Source organism: Anabrus simplex, chromosome 7 (genome assembly GCF_040414725.1).
Source record: "Anabrus simplex isolate iqAnaSimp1 chromosome 7, ASM4041472v1, whole genome shotgun sequence".
In the NCBI taxonomy this organism is placed as follows: domain Eukaryota; kingdom Metazoa; phylum Arthropoda; class Insecta; order Orthoptera; family Tettigoniidae; genus Anabrus; species Anabrus simplex.
Window position 1 is genome coordinate 270,038,374 of NC_090271.1, and position 17,464 is coordinate 270,055,837.

Sequence of the window (17,464 nt, forward strand, 5' to 3'; positions counted from 1 at the left end):
GCCTGGGTCAGTGCCATTCTCGCAGGCACTTGTCTGCGTCTTAGAGGCTCAGGTATATCCATAGTATCGAAGTAATGAGTTTAGGCTAAACCTGACCAACACGAAAGGAGAACACATGTGCATTATTGTCAGTTGTGAAGTTGAATTTATGTGACCTGATGGTAAATTGATTCTTGATTAGTTTCATAAGATTTTTTAGAACAATAATTCTTCCTCTGCTTACAAGATAAACGGTTAGCACCATATAACACAATTTTCTCCAGATTTCCGGACAGCTGCACGAAATGCTCCTTTTCTGATGGTCTTTGTGTGTCGTATGGCACAAGGTTTCCTGTAGAGCAGTTCCGTCCGCGCGTTTTCTAACCACCAATAGTTCCGGATAGCAGAAGCCGCCTCTTCATCATTACATTCTACTTCGTCATAATTAGCGTTTTGATCGCTCCGGCTTAGAATTCGGTAGCCTGGATCAATGTCATTCTCACTGCAATTATCAGCAGACGAAAGTCAGAGGTTTCAGACGTGAGTATTAATACTGGACCCGAACGAGTTGGCAGCATGGTATGCAGCATGTAGCTGTAAGATTGCATTTAGAAAATGATGGTTTTGAGCCCCATCGTCTTCAAGCTTGAAGATGGTCTTGTAGTTGTACGTTTTCCCTCCATTCAAATGGTGGGACTGTTGGTTAAAGCCATAGCTGTTACATTCCCAGTATAGTAAACCCTCGATTTCATGATTCGATAAACAAATACAGTCTGTCAGTTACTAAGGCAGTGCCTTGTTGATATAACCATAGGTTCTTGTCCTCAACTTCACGGTACATTTTGATACGAATATGTCTTGTGGCTGGGGGTCATTCGAAAATTTGTGTAACGTAACGCGACAATATGTGAGACGGAAGTGACGTCATATTAGACGTTAACGTAGGTCTTGCTCGCCAAAGATGTTGCGGCTACAAGCTAAGTTCCTTTGACGTAGAATATTGAAGTTCTCCTTGATGTAACATTTAGTCTCATTTATTGGAAGACATGATCATTGACTTATTTGCAAAGGAATTTTTTTTTTAATGGATAACAATATACTAAACATATTGCATGAGATCTTAAAAGTACTTTGCCCTCCCACGTCCTCCCTTCACCATGATTTTCCGTTCGATTAAATTAGTCAGGAGGGTATTATGGGGCACGATATATCTAACGCATTTAGCAGTCCTTTCCCGCACAGTTAGAAGCAGTTTTCTCTTTCCTTGAATTTCTTGCAGGATACTTTCGTTAGTTCTCTTCTCCATCTACCCAGTCTTCTCCAGAACCACAAAAATAAATACAAATACCGAGCTCGATAGCTGCAGTCGCTTAAGTGCGGCCAGTATCCAGTATTCGGGAGATAGTAGGTTCGAACCCCACTGTCGGCAGCCCTGAAAATGGTTTAGCGTGGTTTGCCATTTTCACACCAGGCCACGGCCTCTTCTTTCCCACTCCTAGCCCTTCCCTGTCCCATCGTCGCCAAAAGACCTATCTGTGTCGGTGCGACGTAAAGCAACTAGCAAAATACAAACAAAAAATAAATACAAGTACACCGAACAAAAATCTAGTGTATTAAGAAGAAGATAAACACTCAGACTATGAAGTAGAGGAAATAACCAAAACTGTAAAAAAAAAAAAAAAAAAAAAAATCCGCGGGGCTCCATGAAGTGGTTAGGTGGTTATTCCAGCTCAAGATATACCTAACGATCAGCAGATCTTGATTGTACCTCGCTCTATCTCGGAATGAATTTATATGCTATTTTACGGTTGAGTGCCCTTCTCAACTCCAATCTCAGTTGAGGAGATAATGGACATGAAATGAATGATGGTGAATGGAATTTGGTTAGTAGGGGCTTTGGCCTATGAATTGGAACTCTCCCGGCATTTGTCTGGAAGTGAAAATGGGAAACCACAGAAAACCATTCCCAGGATAGCCGACGGTGTGATTCGAAACCAGAGCATGGCTCCGCAGCCGTAGGCCACTCTGCTCAGTTTGCATTGTATGGAAGTTATATCACAATTAAAATAAAAATCTTTAAGCTTCCACCTTGTTCAATACAAATACACTATTGTTAGATGACTTTTTACAACAGTTTTCTCTACTTATTGCGCAGCTGATGATGGTGCCTTAATAGAGCGCCTAAACTAGTACTGCAATAAATATATGTTGTAAAAAGTCATCTAACAACAGTGTATTTATGTAGAACAAGGTAGAACCTTAAAGATTTTTATTTTAATTGTGATCTCAGTTCAATACGGGCAATTAAGATGAAGTTCCTCACGTTTAATGGAAGTTATATTTCAGTTTTATGTTCAGAGAATTACATCGCCAAAATACAGTCTGTGATCGATTCAAAATTTCAGCCATATTGATATTCAGTTATAATACTAACAGTACTACCGCGGAAAAATCGAGCGCTCCAAATTCAGTGTATACGCGCCGTGTCGAGACTGTTAAGTTACTACTACGAATAAAAGTTTTCATTCTATCCCTGAAGAGGGAGGCGGGCCTCCTAGACGGCGACGCCGTCTTTCAGGCCAGGAGATTTTTATCGGAGAAGGAGATGAGCGGAGAATGTGAGAGGGTTGTTGGCCGTGGTCTTTACTAGGAGAATGGAAAACAACGAAAACCATTTTCAGTACAGTCGACGGTGGGAACCAGCCCTTGTTCGTCTCCCAAATACAGAGGCATTGGGCCACGGTAGAGCCGTGGCCACCCATCCTCTGCTCCGTTGGCCGGTCGGAGTGCAGAGCTGTCGGACCACAGACCAGCTGTGGCCTCTTGCGGGCCGAGACCTACCCTGCATGAGCCGACCGTGTTCATTTGAAGCTTATCTACACTTCACTGTCTACATAGTGCTCAGTATGCACGAGTGCTGAGCACAGAGCATGGTTGCTGTGAGCAGTTACCAAACAGAACACGGAACACGCCGACCAGTGCTCTAAACTGTTTCATCCAGCGTAAAAAGAAAATTATAGTGTAGATGAATGACGATATGAACGTGAATAATGTATGAGCGGTGTTAGTAACAGTGTTATTTATTCAAAGAAATGAGTTGGCTACAGGTTATAGACCATGTAGCTGTAAGCTTGTATTTGGAAGACGGTAGATTCAAGCACCCATGTTGGCAACCTTGTTGATGAATATCCGGGTAGTGTCTGTAGTCCGACTCCTCTCGGTGCCACCATAGGGGCAGTGTTAAAATTGTTCTCCTTGGATTTGTTCACATCACGCTGTTTTTTTTTTTTTTTTTTTTTTTTTTTTTTTTTTTTTTTTTTTTTTTTTTTTTTTTGTAGAAGGTGAGAGGGTTGGCGACCGTGGTATATACTAGGAACTGTCCCGGCATTCGCTTTAGTGCAGGAGAATGGAAAAAAAAATTACAGGAAAACCATTTTCAGGACAGCCGACGGTGCAGACCAGCCCCTCTCCATCTCCCGAATACAGAGGCCTAGAGCCACGGTAGAGCCGTAGACATCCCCTCTTCTGCTTGGTTTGGCCGGTCGGAGTGCAGAGCTATCGGATGACGGTTGCAGTCAATTAATGTTAAACCTTGACTTAATGCTCAGTTTTCTGGCATTAGCCGTTAGTAAAATGAAACGTCCGCGAGGACGATTAGAATATCATAAGTGAATGTAAAACTTTTTTTTGTTGATATGAATGAGCGAGGCAGAACGAGTACATTATTTTCATTTTTTAATTACCTCGAAGAGCCGTTTGTTACTTGTGAAAGGTTGGTGATGGCTTATATTGGATGCAAATGCATAACCCTTAATTCGACGATCATTCATTTTTTTTTTTTGGAAATCATTGAGAAATCCCAAACAATAGATTGAGATACATTATATAAAACATCCTACAGCAATAACATTAAACATCTATATCACGTTTACTGCCAAGATCTTTTCAATAATAATTATATATGTGCATACAACTATGTAGATGAAATGTACATTTATACAATACTAACTACGTTTATGGCTTCTGACGTCTATACTAGTCATACTTCCACATAATTCCTTATAAGTTTTATATAAACAAGGTGATATCCTGATTAATCATACTTCAAAAAAACAGTGATATTCACAATTATAATACCAGTCATCCTTATTTTAGACCACAATGAAAATGACACAAAAGACCATATCCAGCAGGTGGTTGTAAATTCTACATATAGTAAATCAAACTGAATTAAACCCCTTGTATAAATACCCATTCGCTTTAAGACCTGTAAAAAGGTCTTTAAAGACTCTTACATTACACTGACAACAAATTATTGTTGTCAAGTTCATTTTACTAAATGATCAGTTACTGGCTTCGACAATACCCATTTTATCAAAAACACTTATATTCACATTCATGTCCATCCAGAGAGCTAAGCAAAGAAATGATGGATGCTGGCCGGTTAGCGCGTACCGCTACAAAGTACGTCACTGTGAAAATTCTGATCGTCGGCCTTGCCGCCAATCGCTAGAAAGCAGAACGCGGTAAAAATCCAAAATCGCTAGGAAGTAGAAGGCCGTAAAATTTAAATTGCCACCATCCGAATAGTTTACAAATCTGTCGACAGGTGTCACGAACAAACTACACCTTTACCGCTCACACAACCATTTCTGGAATCGAAAACTTAGACGCTACTGAATATTCGAGGCTTCCTGTTTTCCCATAACAGGCAGGTGTCAAGGCTATACCTCAATTAATGCCACGGCAGCTACCTTTTCAATCCTATGGAGATGAGAAACTACCTTACTCCTCATTTCCTTAGGATGCACAGCAATGACTCCAGGATTTTCCGTACCCGTTGAAGGTAGAACTGTTCGGGATTCAGTTGGCTTTTGATCTGAGGTCTTTACCTAGAAATATATAAGGCAGAGGGGCTCATATTTCGTCCCCTTAGCAGATATGGACTTGTTAAATTTCAGGAATATTACGGACAATACTATAAATGGGTATATATATTACTGAATATATTTTCAATTTACGAGCAAGTTACAATGAAACTGTTATTGGGCACAAAGGTCATGGGTTCATTATATAACGTAAGGTAGTCAATAATTGACTTAAACATTACAAAAACTAAACTACCAACAACGTGTTCGTAATTTCGTCCCCCACCAAATGTATGAAAATTACAATTTCAAGAGATTTTTCCTTTCTAACCTTGTCAAACACTTTCCCTATAATGAATTACTTGAAGGCCATTTATGAAAAAATCCTTGGTATTCTATTTAATATAATCATTCATCGTTGCTCGTGAGATGTTAAGCGGTTCACTTTTTAACCCATTATCTTGTCCCTAACTGTCTTACTAGACTTTTGCATAGCCTTCTTAGTCCACTGCTTGCGTTTTCCCATCTGAAAATAATAATATCCCTCATAAAAAAATTAAAGAGAACGAAATTACGAACATTCCCTGATTAATTATAATGGCCACTGCAGTAACTCTCGCCAACCACATCACAGTAGCGATTGCACGCCAGGAACTACACCACACGAATGAAATGCGGACCAGTATTTCGTGCACATATCAGTGCTCGCTCTAGGAATAACAAGCTCTTAATTTGAATGTTGCACTAACTCAGTAGGGCTGGTTCGAGGTTCACTCAGCCTACGTGATTACAATTGAGGAGCTATCCAGGAGGGGTCCAGGTGTAGAAAGCCAACAATAATGGCCGAGAGGATTCGTCGTGCTCACCACACGACACCTCATAATCTGCAGGCATTTGGGCTGATCAGTGGTCACTTGGTAGGCCATGGCCCTTCGGGGCTCTTGCGCCGTGGGGTCTGGTCTGGTTTTAGGGGATGCATGTACAAATATGTTCCAGCGCTTTGATTCACTGTTCATAAAGTGGAAACACTCATCAGTTTTGGAATTAATGTTAGGTAATAGAGGAAAGTGTAGTTTTTTTTTTTTTTTACATGTGCAATGATTTCTCTAACTACCAAGTATTGAATTATATAATTTAAATCAAATGGACAATGCAGTGAGCTAATGAGACATACACAAAAATGCAGATAACAGTCCACTCTGCCATCATTTGAGCACGAATTTTAGTAGTTATATGGGCTTCCTGCACTACTTTCTTCAAGTAGTAATGGATACAGAAACTGCGATCATTTACGACCCTTAAAAGATCCATTTAAGTTATGAATAAGGGTTGACCGCTAATCTATAACTTCCAAATAGCAAACAACAACAATTATTGTCTAGTTTAATAATGTATTATTTGCTTTCAGATCCTCCTGAAATCGAAGTTGAGCGCAGCTGGGTGCATTCTGGAGAAGGATATGAAGCCCAGCTCGTCTGCATAGTTCATGCGGAGCCTCCGGCTGATGTGAGTAACGAAAACATTCCTTTTGCATTCTACCCGTAAATTTGTGTCGTATTATATACAAACATTTTGAGCAGTATAATATAGAGGAAGTGGTTAAAACCTCCCATCTGCAGTAAATGTAACTGTTCCCTCACTGTCAAGCATACCATCTCAGAATGGCAAGTGTATCACCATTGGCGCCAACACAACAACATACCTAAGGAAATGGACGTTACACTGTATTCTCCAGCACTGAGTCATCAAGTCATCAACTTCCTCAAGGACACAGGTTTATATGCCAAAATCTGATAAATCTACCTACAATACATATATATTTCTTCCTGATAATTACAATATTATTACTGTTTAAACTTTCGTAAAATTTGCGATAAGACCTTTGAGTTAAAGCGATTATAAAGCGACTTTAAATAACCCTAATACATTTTTAAGGTCTCATTTGACACGCTGTTTGGACATCTTTACTACGTAAATTAGTTAAATGAGTTGTGACAAGTAACTACCAGTCAACAAAGTCGTATAGACTAAATACATCAGAAATGGATATTCACAAAGCAACAGTCATGTATAAATATTTAATAGGATGATGCATTTTAGGAAAATCCGATATTTGGTCATTAGGTTGCATTAACAGACACTTATATGGGCAAATTTCACGTTGGCCTAGTTTGAGCAGAACGCTATAAGGAAATACTACCCACAAAGGACTCAGTATTAAAATCAATTTCACTCTCAATGTAGGCCTATATAATTCAGGAGCATTACATTGTAGGCCGACAATTTGTAACACCATAGTACGATGTATTATTGAGGATGGTGACTGCTTAGGAATGTATTGCAATATCATACTCGGTGACAACGTGTTCCCATAATGGAATATAAAGTTATGCCTTGAATGTTTTCCTTGCTCCTAATCTTGATTCTGGTTAAGAAAGAAAAGGAGGCCAATTTAACAATATGTTATCGTCCAACATCAGTATACATTAGTGATGTCCTTTTTATATTACCTATTGTATGAGTTTGAGTCTACGAACCGGAGGTAATTTCCTGGGCCAAGTTTGTTAGCTTGTTGTGGCTGGTTGCTTGTTACGACAATATAGGAACATTATGTTGCGGTGTTAAACTTAGATTGAAGCGGTGCTATAAATCTTGAAGGAAGATTACGGCTATAAAGTAAGAATGATTCTTGCGGGGGACATAGGATGGACAGGGTAGATGGATGGATGTCTTGTGATGCGTTATTCAGCTGTGGATAAATAAAGGATTAGCCTGGTGGGGCGGGAGTAGACACAGCTGACGCGTCCTGCTGCAAAGGATGAATGGACTCGCCCTGTCTTAAGTTCAACTCATTTCAAATTCTACGAGATAGTGGGTGGGGATGAGATAGGAGACATTTCGTAAAATGTTAGTGTCAATTACAACCAATACATTACAGAAGAAAAGAGAGACTATCTGTTGGTAAAATAATAACAATAATACCGAGCAAGAAGTCGCGCGTTTTGGGTCACATAGCTCTGAGCTTGCATTTGGGATATAGTGTGTTGAAACCCCACTGTCAACAGCCCTAAAGGTGGTTTTCTGTGGTTTCCCATTTTCACACAAGGCAAAGGCCCTTTCCAATCCCATCATCATCGTAAGACATATATGAGTCGGTGCTAGGTAAAGCAAATTGTTACATTATAACAGCATTCACAACAATAATAATAATAATAATAATAATAATAATAATAATAATAATAATAATAATAATAATAATAATAATAATAATAATACAGTAGAAACCGTTTAGGCTATACCAGGCGAATTGGCCGTGCAGTTAGGGGCGCCCAACTGTGATCTTGCATCCGGGAGATGGTGGGTTCGAACCCGACTGTCGGAAGCCTTGAAGATGGTTTTAGTGGTTTCCCTTTCGCATACCAGGCAAATGCTGGGGCTGTACCTTGCTTAAGGCCACGGCCGCTTCCTTCCCATTCCTATCCCATCGTCACCGTAAGACCTATCTATCTCGGTGCGACGTAAAGCAAATAGTAGCAGAAACCGTTTATTACGCGTTTATTACGACATCGTATTGGATATAACGGCGCAATTGAATGGTCCCGTCTAAGTCCTTATATAAACAGTGCATTTAAAAACCCGCATAGTCCAACATCGGTTATTATGACATGTCGTATAAAGCGACGTGTTTTTATCACTTATTCGGATAAATGTATCGGGTATAACGTCAAATGTTGATTTTTGTTTCTTACGTAATTGGTATTTGTTGTAAAGCTTATTTCACACTCTTGTCTTCAGTAAAGCGTAGATTTGAAATCAGTCTGTCGATTATACATTCAAGGCAAGCAACGCTGTGAAGAAGTCGCAAAAGAAAGGAAAAGTGTTTAATACTGAATAGAAAATCACGCATAATGTAGTAATTCGAAAATGGGGAAAGAAACGTCATAATCTTGAAGGAATTGAGTGTATCTCACTCAGCGATCTCTACGATTTGGAAAGACAAAAAGTACATCTCATTTATTAGCCAAGATCGTGTGCGACATTATAGATCAATTTAGATTGTATATTTAGCAGGCATATTATTACTGTTCGTACTGTGTAGGGACTAATTAGAAGAAAAATTCCTTTCAGGCCCAGTCCACCGTTAATTGGCGGTCCATTCGGAGTCGTTAAAACCGGTTTGTGCGACTGTCGCCTATAACGACTGTTAATTGGCGGCCCCTGCGGAGTCGCTATAACCGGTTTGTGCGACTATCGCCTATAACGACCGTTAATTGGCGGTCCATTCGGAGTCGTTAAAACCGGTTTGTGCGACTGTCGCCTATAACGACTGTTATTTGGCGATCCCTTCGGAGTCATTATAACCGGTTTTGACTGTAATTACATGTCTAGAAGGCTACTCTAAAATTGATAAAAATGGAAAGCAAGAACGAAAAATTCTCAGGAATATATATATTTTGCTATTTGCTTTACGTCGCACCGACACAGATATGTCTTATGGCGACACAGGAATATGTGTGTTCCCATTGATGTAATTGACATAGACGTATGTAATTAATTCAAAGAAGGCAATGATTAACTGGTTGAAAGAAATTAAGCAGGATTTACAAGAAACAAATTCTACAGACGACACCATAAAAAATCGTAAACTGTTTGGAATTCTCGTTACAAATCTCATATTCGCGAGAAAATCTAAAACGACCACTGGAAAGCAGTGGACAGAGGGACGGAAAAAACACCACAGCGAATTCATGAAGATATTTTGGGAGCGGATAAAGAACAAGAAGAAGAGTAAGCTGTCGAACCAAGCTAACAACTTCAAACGCGCTCTTTAATTAGGCATAACGAAGAAAGAAAGAAAGAAAGAAAGAAAGAAAGAAAGAAAGAAAGAAATAATAAAATAATATAAATAATAATGCCTCCGTGACTCAGGCCGCAGCGTGTCGGCCTATTACCCCTTGATACCGAGGTTCAAATCCCGGTCACTCCATGTGAGATTTGAGCTGGACAAAGCGGAGGTGGAACAGGTTTTTCTCCGCGTACTCCGGTTTTCCCTGTCATCTTTCATTACAGCAACACTCTCTATTCTCATTTCATAGCATCTATCAGTCATTAATAAAATCACTTTGGGAGTGGCGACCCCGTCGTAGTAATAGTCTATATATGATTCATTCATTTCATTCCTGACCCGGTCAATGACTGGAAAACAGGTTGTAGGTTTTCATTTTCATAAATAATAATATATTTTTCTAAAGTGCGTAGATTTAATTGCTATTGATTTTAGTAGGTGCCACAGTGTCTAAATGATTTTTCCACAAGCGTTATTTAACGTGCTTGAATTCAAAGATCTCTGGTTGTCGTTTTTAAAATCCCTCGAAGTCCACCGCTGTAACAAATTTCGTGGGCACTGAAGAATGTCTAATGTGTAACTGGGTGAGCTATAATGCAGTAAATACCTATATTTTGTGAATGTAGGAACTATCAATCACTGATTGTCCTATACCGTAGTCATCTGTTGTAATGAATGGACTGCTATCATACTGTCGTGGTGGTGTACTATCATACAATAGTGATAAGTGATCTGAAGTTCGTACAGCGGAGTATAATATGATATTAGCAAATTATTATTTAAACCAAGGAAACGCGCAGTAAGAAGGGGGCTAGGCCAATAGGAAGACCAAAAAAATAACAATGTGAATAGAATATATTTAACAACAAAACATAACAACAAGATAAATAAATCGAAGATAAATTTTTAACAAATGATGAAAGATAAATATACCAGAGTAGAGGAAAATCCGAAAAGTGTGCCACATTTACAATTTGAATATCCAAAAATGCATAAAAGAAAAGCCTATTAAATAAATTTTAAGCGTACAATATATATAGAAACCGAGTAAGAAAGTGGGAGTAAAGCCCTGAAAGAGAAGAAGCACGAAAGGGAGGAGGAAGGGAAGTGGGATAAGAATTAGGATGGGGAAAGTATTTTCTTCACCGGGTATTGCAGAATTTACCAATTGCATTAGGTCTAGTAAGACATCTGAAATGATTATAAGTATTTCATAATCGTCCGTATCGCAGTTCGCGTGGAGATGCAGTCTACGTTATGATCTTTTAAAAATGCAGCATGCCAACTCGACGGAAGGAAATTTCAGCAAGCAATAGCCCGAATGAAAATTTAAAGTCCAAGTGAAGATAAATTACAATAAGTCTTGCTCACCAAATAGCTTGAAGTTAGAGTCCAGATGGAATTGACATCACGTGTTCACACAGCGCACAAGCAACGGCGAAGTGCAGCGAGGATGACGTAATCGCGCTGGTAGAGCACAGCTGAGCGGAATGCTTGATGCGGCGAGGACGAGGTCGAGGCGAAGAGCAGTAAGTAAGGTAGGGAAATGTGCTGTAGATACGGCGATCGTAATACTGTGGAGCACATTTGGAAGGAAACAGTTTGAAAATAGGTATCGAAATTCCTCATTCCTGAGAGGGGATGTAAAATTTATGTCTACACACAAGATAGTATTACCTGTTAGGATAGCCATGATAGCGATCATAGCTGTCGCAAGAAGACGGAGTATGTATGTTCTTCAACTCTGCGCAGCCCGGGCAAGCGGGCCCGCATAACACTCTTTTCATTACTGGAGAACTACCAAAGACGACCGACAAGTTCTAATATCTTCGATCAGTCATCACAACTGATGGTAATATCGACGCAGATGCCAAGCACCGACTCAGCGTTGGTTGGATGAAATGGTGGTCGCTTACTTGTGTTCTGTGTGATAAGCGGATACCAGTCAAATTAAAGAGCAAAGTGCACAAAACCATTGTCCGGCCTGCCCTCGTGTACTGCTTCGAATTTGGGGCATGAAAAAAGAAGATTAAGCATGATCATCGAATGCATGTCACAGAGATGCGGCTGTTGCGATGGACGGCGGAAGTCACACTCTGCATGGCAACGTGCGCAAATGAGCATGGGCCGAGGATCTTTCAAAGTTGTGTCCATCAGCTACAAGATGGAGGACAAATAGCTCCGCTGGTATGGTATGTCAGAAGAAGAAATGAACACCATTTAGTACAGAAAGCTTTTTCCATCGAAGAGGGGATGAGAGAAAGAGAGCGTCCTAAGGCAACATAGAAATGAACTGCTGAGGCTGTCTAAAGTGAAGTGCCATCAGATCTCGTGCAAGAACATCGGACATACTCTGTCCAAGTCAGACGTGCCGACCTTGAGTGAGCTTGGGATTTCCCGTTTTATGGCTACATATGCGGCCATGAAAGAAGAATAAGAAGAATAAGAAGAAGTACAGCCACGGTAGCTGTGATAAGTTATAAAACTGATTAATGGTGAGATTTAGTTGAGAAGGGGTGACTATTGACAGTATTGATATTGTACGTCTAATTAAATGAGCACACATTTAAAACCAAGTCATAAGATATCAATTTAATACACACAATAATTATAATGAAGGTTGTTGATCAAACAATGATGGAAGCAGAAATACTGTTCACAATGGTCCCGTTTGGAAAAGCTGGCATTAGTAGATTAATAAGCATGAATGTAAAACAAAACCCTTTAAGTATCATCGGGCTGATACGGGATCGAACCAGCGCACTTGGGATGTGGCAGTGATGATTATTGTTTAAGTGTAAGTACAACTAGGCAACCATCCTCTTTAAAACACTAATCGGAGAGAAAAATGGAAGGGATCCGACACTTCGAAAAATTAAGGTATCGGCCAACGAAAGGCATGGGCCACGAAGGGCGTGAAAATGTGACTCACTAGTAAAAGAAATAGAGTTAACCAAGGGAGTTGGATAGGATATGTGAAAGTGAGAAGCCTGGCATAAGTAGAAGAAATGATACTGTATAGGCTTTTGGGCTTATGCCGTGTCAAGAAAATAAGGTGAAATTCTTTACGTTTCGCAGAGAACTGTGCTCTGCGTCGTCAGAAGAAAATCTCGACTATCCAGGAGAAAGGATTCTTAAACAATGACTGTTTGAAATTTAAATGTTATAATAGAAGTGAAAATGGTACGTTCATTCGTCACCAGATGGCTCCCCGGACGTGGCATAGCGCTAGAGTTCGAAGCGGAAGCTGACCGAACCATCATAATCAGTCTAAGAGATTCGCGTAACATCTGTACATATAATATGACATTGACAGGTGTATGGCATTGCAACCAGCCTGGAATGTAACATCTGGCGATGAGGAACGTCCGAATATGGAAAACACCGAGACGAAATAAGTAGAAGCAATGTCAGGACTCGGTTAAGGGCCCCGTAGTAGCCAACCCACGCTCGCAATTTCGGAGCCCCTTGGGCCATTTTAGTCGCCTCTTAAAACAGGCAGGGGTAACCGTGGGTGTTATTCTACCAACCCCACCCACAAGGGTTTTGACTTAGAATCAGGCCAGTACTCTATCTGTCTGAACCACTCAGCTCACCTGCTTGAGGACTTCTAGTGCAAGACTGAGATGCATCATTCTCTTCTTCTTAAACACATGACTGCTGACGCGGTTTCTTTGTTGCTAGTAATCCTACTGTTGCGGTGCGACCGCAAAAGCTGTAGGAAGTTTAGTATGCAGCTACAGGAAATTTTCTGAAGTATGTTACGACATCATGATAGCTGAAGAAAGTGGTGTTGCATGCAGATGAGTTCCATTTTAAGTTGCCTATAAATAAAATCCTGCTAGCGATTGCGATTTAGTAGGCCATGAACGCCCTCCGCCATCACCCGGATGACGTTGTGTTAAGGCAATTGGCAGTAAAGAGAGATTGTTGTAACAACTTGTAGCGTGTTACTGCCAGCTCCAATGGGCTGTTACTATGCACTCGTTACTACGGAATGATGATCAGATCTCTCACAAGGTCGTCTTCTTCATCCTTACCTTGCCTTTATCTCCTATAATATGGTTACAACGTTATAGCTTGAGCTGCGAATGACAGAAAGGGGAGCATAAAGCGAGTTAACCATCAATATATTTTGCTTCACTTTTATGTTCTTGAAAGAGCCAGTTAATAAAGTGCAACCCTGTCATTAAACTGTGTCCTCGATAGCTATTCGGCCATTTTTCTCAACTTTATCATTTAAATGGCATGTTTATAGGGCCTTTAACAGGAATTATTTGGTCATTTCTTGCATTTTAATAAATAGAATAGCATATTTGTAGAGTGTGCAGTGGAATGCATATAATCTTGCCAAGAACTGTGCTTGATATTCGTAATGGAATGTTACAATGCACCTGCTCCACTCAATGCCCCTTTGCAGATTGGCAGTCTAAACTTATCCGTGGTTCCCGTTCAGTAGATGCAAGTTCCGGAGTCGATCGAGGTCATGATAGCTAAAAGATTAATTTACAAATTTCGATAATTACTATTCAGAAGTAATTCTTTATATTCATTTAATTACATGCCCAGATTATTGCTAGAAAATGAGTGGAAAGCAAATCCATGTTTTATCTGGTTTTCATTGGGGTGACACTGCTGAAGGGCCCCCCCTGTGCTGTGCAGTTATTAGTGTGTGTAATGCCGTCCGCCGGAGGCCCGGATTTGATTCCCAGCTCTATCACGAAATTGGCTGGAACTGGGGCCACTCAGCCGCGGGCGGTCAATTGAGTAAGGGGGATTCGATTCCAACTAAAGCCATCCTCGAAGTAGTTTTCCGTGGTTTACCACCTCTCCTACGGGCAAATTCCGGGATAGTACCTAACTTAGGGCTACGTCCGCTTCCATCCTTCTTCCTTGTCTCTCTCTTCCAATCCTCCCAACCCCACAAGGCCTCTGTTCAGTGCAGCAGGTGAGGTCTCCTGGGCGAGGTACTGGCTCTCCTCTCCAGTTTCATTGCCCCAACCCCAATTCTCACACTCCAGGACACTGCCCTTGAGGCGGTAGAGGTGGGATCCCTCGCTGAGTCGGAGGGTAAAACCAACCCTGGAGGGTATACGGATTGAGAAATAAAGAAAGACAGAAAGAAAGAAAAAAAAACTGTTGAAGTATTCAGCTATAAAATTAAACCCTTAATTTGGAAAAGGTTTATTTAATTATGAAATAGTAAATACAAGTAAATTCATGTTCATGTTCATTAAATACAGTTATTAACCGAAATCGTTGCAGTTGGAAAATTCAAGAAGTTCCGCTAACTGCAATACCATTCCCAAAAGCGACTAAACGTAAACGCGTTGTTCTCAGTGTTTCCGAAAAAGTTAAAATAATAGAGCAGTTAAAGAATTGTGCGGTGGATCAAGTCTAGCTCGGTAACATGGAGATGGAAATGCAGCAATATCAGACAGTAAAAAAGAACAGTGATGCGATTACAGAATTTGCGGGTGTATTTGAGAGTGAAGATGGAAGCTTGCCATTTTATGAGGAAGCTTTTGACTACCTTGAGACGGCTATGAATTGATTAGTACAAGAATGTGATATTGTTAAATTGTATCTTTTAAACGTTTGCGAGATTTAGCGGTAAAACAGTCTCAGCTCTGAAGGAAAATATTATTTCGGACCTCCTTTCCTACCTGTTGGGCTATTGTAATGTATTTCTTCATGTAAGGTTATCTGTAAAACATCTCATACAAAATACGTAGAGTTTTGTTCTTAACATCAATTTTCTTTTTCGTAAATGATCGGTTATTCGAAGAGTCATTTATCTCCACACTCCCAGTCCCCAGTTATTTTTAGATAATCTACGGTAATTATATTATAACTGTATGTTCGAAACGGAGTCTCCTTACGTAAATGTCAATGAAACTAATAAAATTAACTATTTTATTTAACATCAAGAAAATTGATATACTTGATATGGTCAGCCTGTTTATGTGTGTCACTGAAGATCTGTAGGTATGGAATGGTAGCCACTTGTATAGACCTGATATAGACACACTTTTCAAGGTAGTGCGTTTCACTTCTCACCGAGAGATTGCCTGTGTTTGTAGGTTAATGTTTGTATGGCGGAGATTTGCTTCAGTCCCGCAAGAGACTGGCCCATCAAGGGGCGTATGTGACCGACAAATGGTGAAGTTTTCGTTCTTTATTATTATTGTTTGTATTTTTTACAATTTGCTTCACCTCGCACCGACACAGATAGGTTCTATGGCGACGATGGGATGGGAAAATGCTAGGAGTGTGAAGGAAGCCACCGTGGTCTTAACTAAGGTACAGACCAGCCTTTGCCTGGTGTGAAAATTGGAAACCACGGAAAACTATCTTCAGGGGCGGCTGACTGTTGGGGGTGGGGTTTGAACCCACTGTCTTCCAAATGCAAGCTGATAGCTGCCCGATCCAAACCGAGCAGCCATATTCTTGGTGATAAGGAAGTTCTGTCAACATTAGATATGTGAAAATCCTTTGGAAACTAGGTCGGCATGATTCCGTATTCTTCACTCTATATCCACAGACATTTGATCATTACCCTCATCTTACTTTATAAATTATAAATAAATTACGCCTTAATTAGGATTTCACAAATGCTGACCAGAAAGGCTGGCAATTATACCTTGTCAGCACGGAGATGAGATGCTGTCCCACGTCTTTGACTACGGCTGTTACACCAGCGCCCTTTCTGACCTGACTCTACCACCCGCGGTGCCATCTTCCACCTATTTTAGCTTTATGACAATAAGCCACTTGACAATGTTACCACTTCTACCTCGCTACGCTACGAGAATAGATTATATTTCTCACTCGTATTCAGCCGGCGCAAAGACTCTTAGTGAACGGTATACTGTGCTGTTCTGAAAAGGGGTAGCTAATATTGATTTCTTTAGTGGTAAATGTATCGTCATAATCATAGACAATTGACTGATTGACAGAGGTAAGAAATGATCCTGTGAAAGTGGTTTCGTTGAGTGCCTGTTATCCCAGGAAAATACCCAATAAAGAACAGGATGCAAATTTAATTGTGTGTTCACCTTCCATATCAGTTTCGTCTCTTGCCAGTTCTTTATTTAGCCAGACCCCATGATGAATGGTGTGAATGCATTTGTCATAGGGTCGATTACTGTATGAATTTCAGTGGGCTTGGCAGATTATTTTGTAACAGAATCTTCCGACTTGGGCAGGATAGCGACGGAAAAATACCTCGCTTTCCTAGTACACCTCTCCAGTCACGCCTAGGCCATCTATGACAGCTGATGGATGATCTGTGGAAAATGCAACCAGCCTTCAGGCTGAGTAATCAACATACCCCGCAGTGAGGTAAGGTTAACTATTCAACACCGAGCTCGATAGCTGCAGTCGCTTAAGTGTGGCCAGTATCCAGTATTTGGGAGATAGTAGGTTCGAACCCCACTGTCGGCAGCCTTGAAAATGGTTTTCCGTGGTATCCCAGCCCTTCCCTGTCCCATCGTCGCCATAAGACCTATCTGTGTCGGTGCGACGTAAAGCAACTAGCAAAACTATTCAACAAAAGCAAAAGTGTGCAAATATCAAGACGAATATCTGAAGCTAGGATTCACTAACATTCTTGTGAATAACCAGGAACGCACGCATTGGGTTCTTTGCTTGGATATTAGCCAACGATAGCTTGAAACCTGTAAAACTTTAAGACATTTCTAGATAAAATATCCAGAGCGTATGCGTAAGGCCATCCAATTTTTTAAGTATCTCGTGCATCAAATGAAAT

At 40.4% G+C, this 17,464-nt stretch overlaps 1 protein-coding gene across 1 annotated transcript in view; it reads left to right on the forward strand.

The window, feature by feature from the left end:
* Positions 1–17,464, forward strand: part of LOC136877810 (protein CEPU-1) — a 780,334-nt gene that overhangs the window by 519,789 nt on the left and 243,081 nt on the right. Inside the window, exon 4 of the mRNA XM_068228540.1 lies at positions 6,256–6,353. Within this exon, the coding sequence (XP_068084641.1) occupies positions 6,256–6,353 (98 nt within the window). The remainder of the gene's footprint in view (positions 1–6,255; positions 6,354–17,464) is intronic.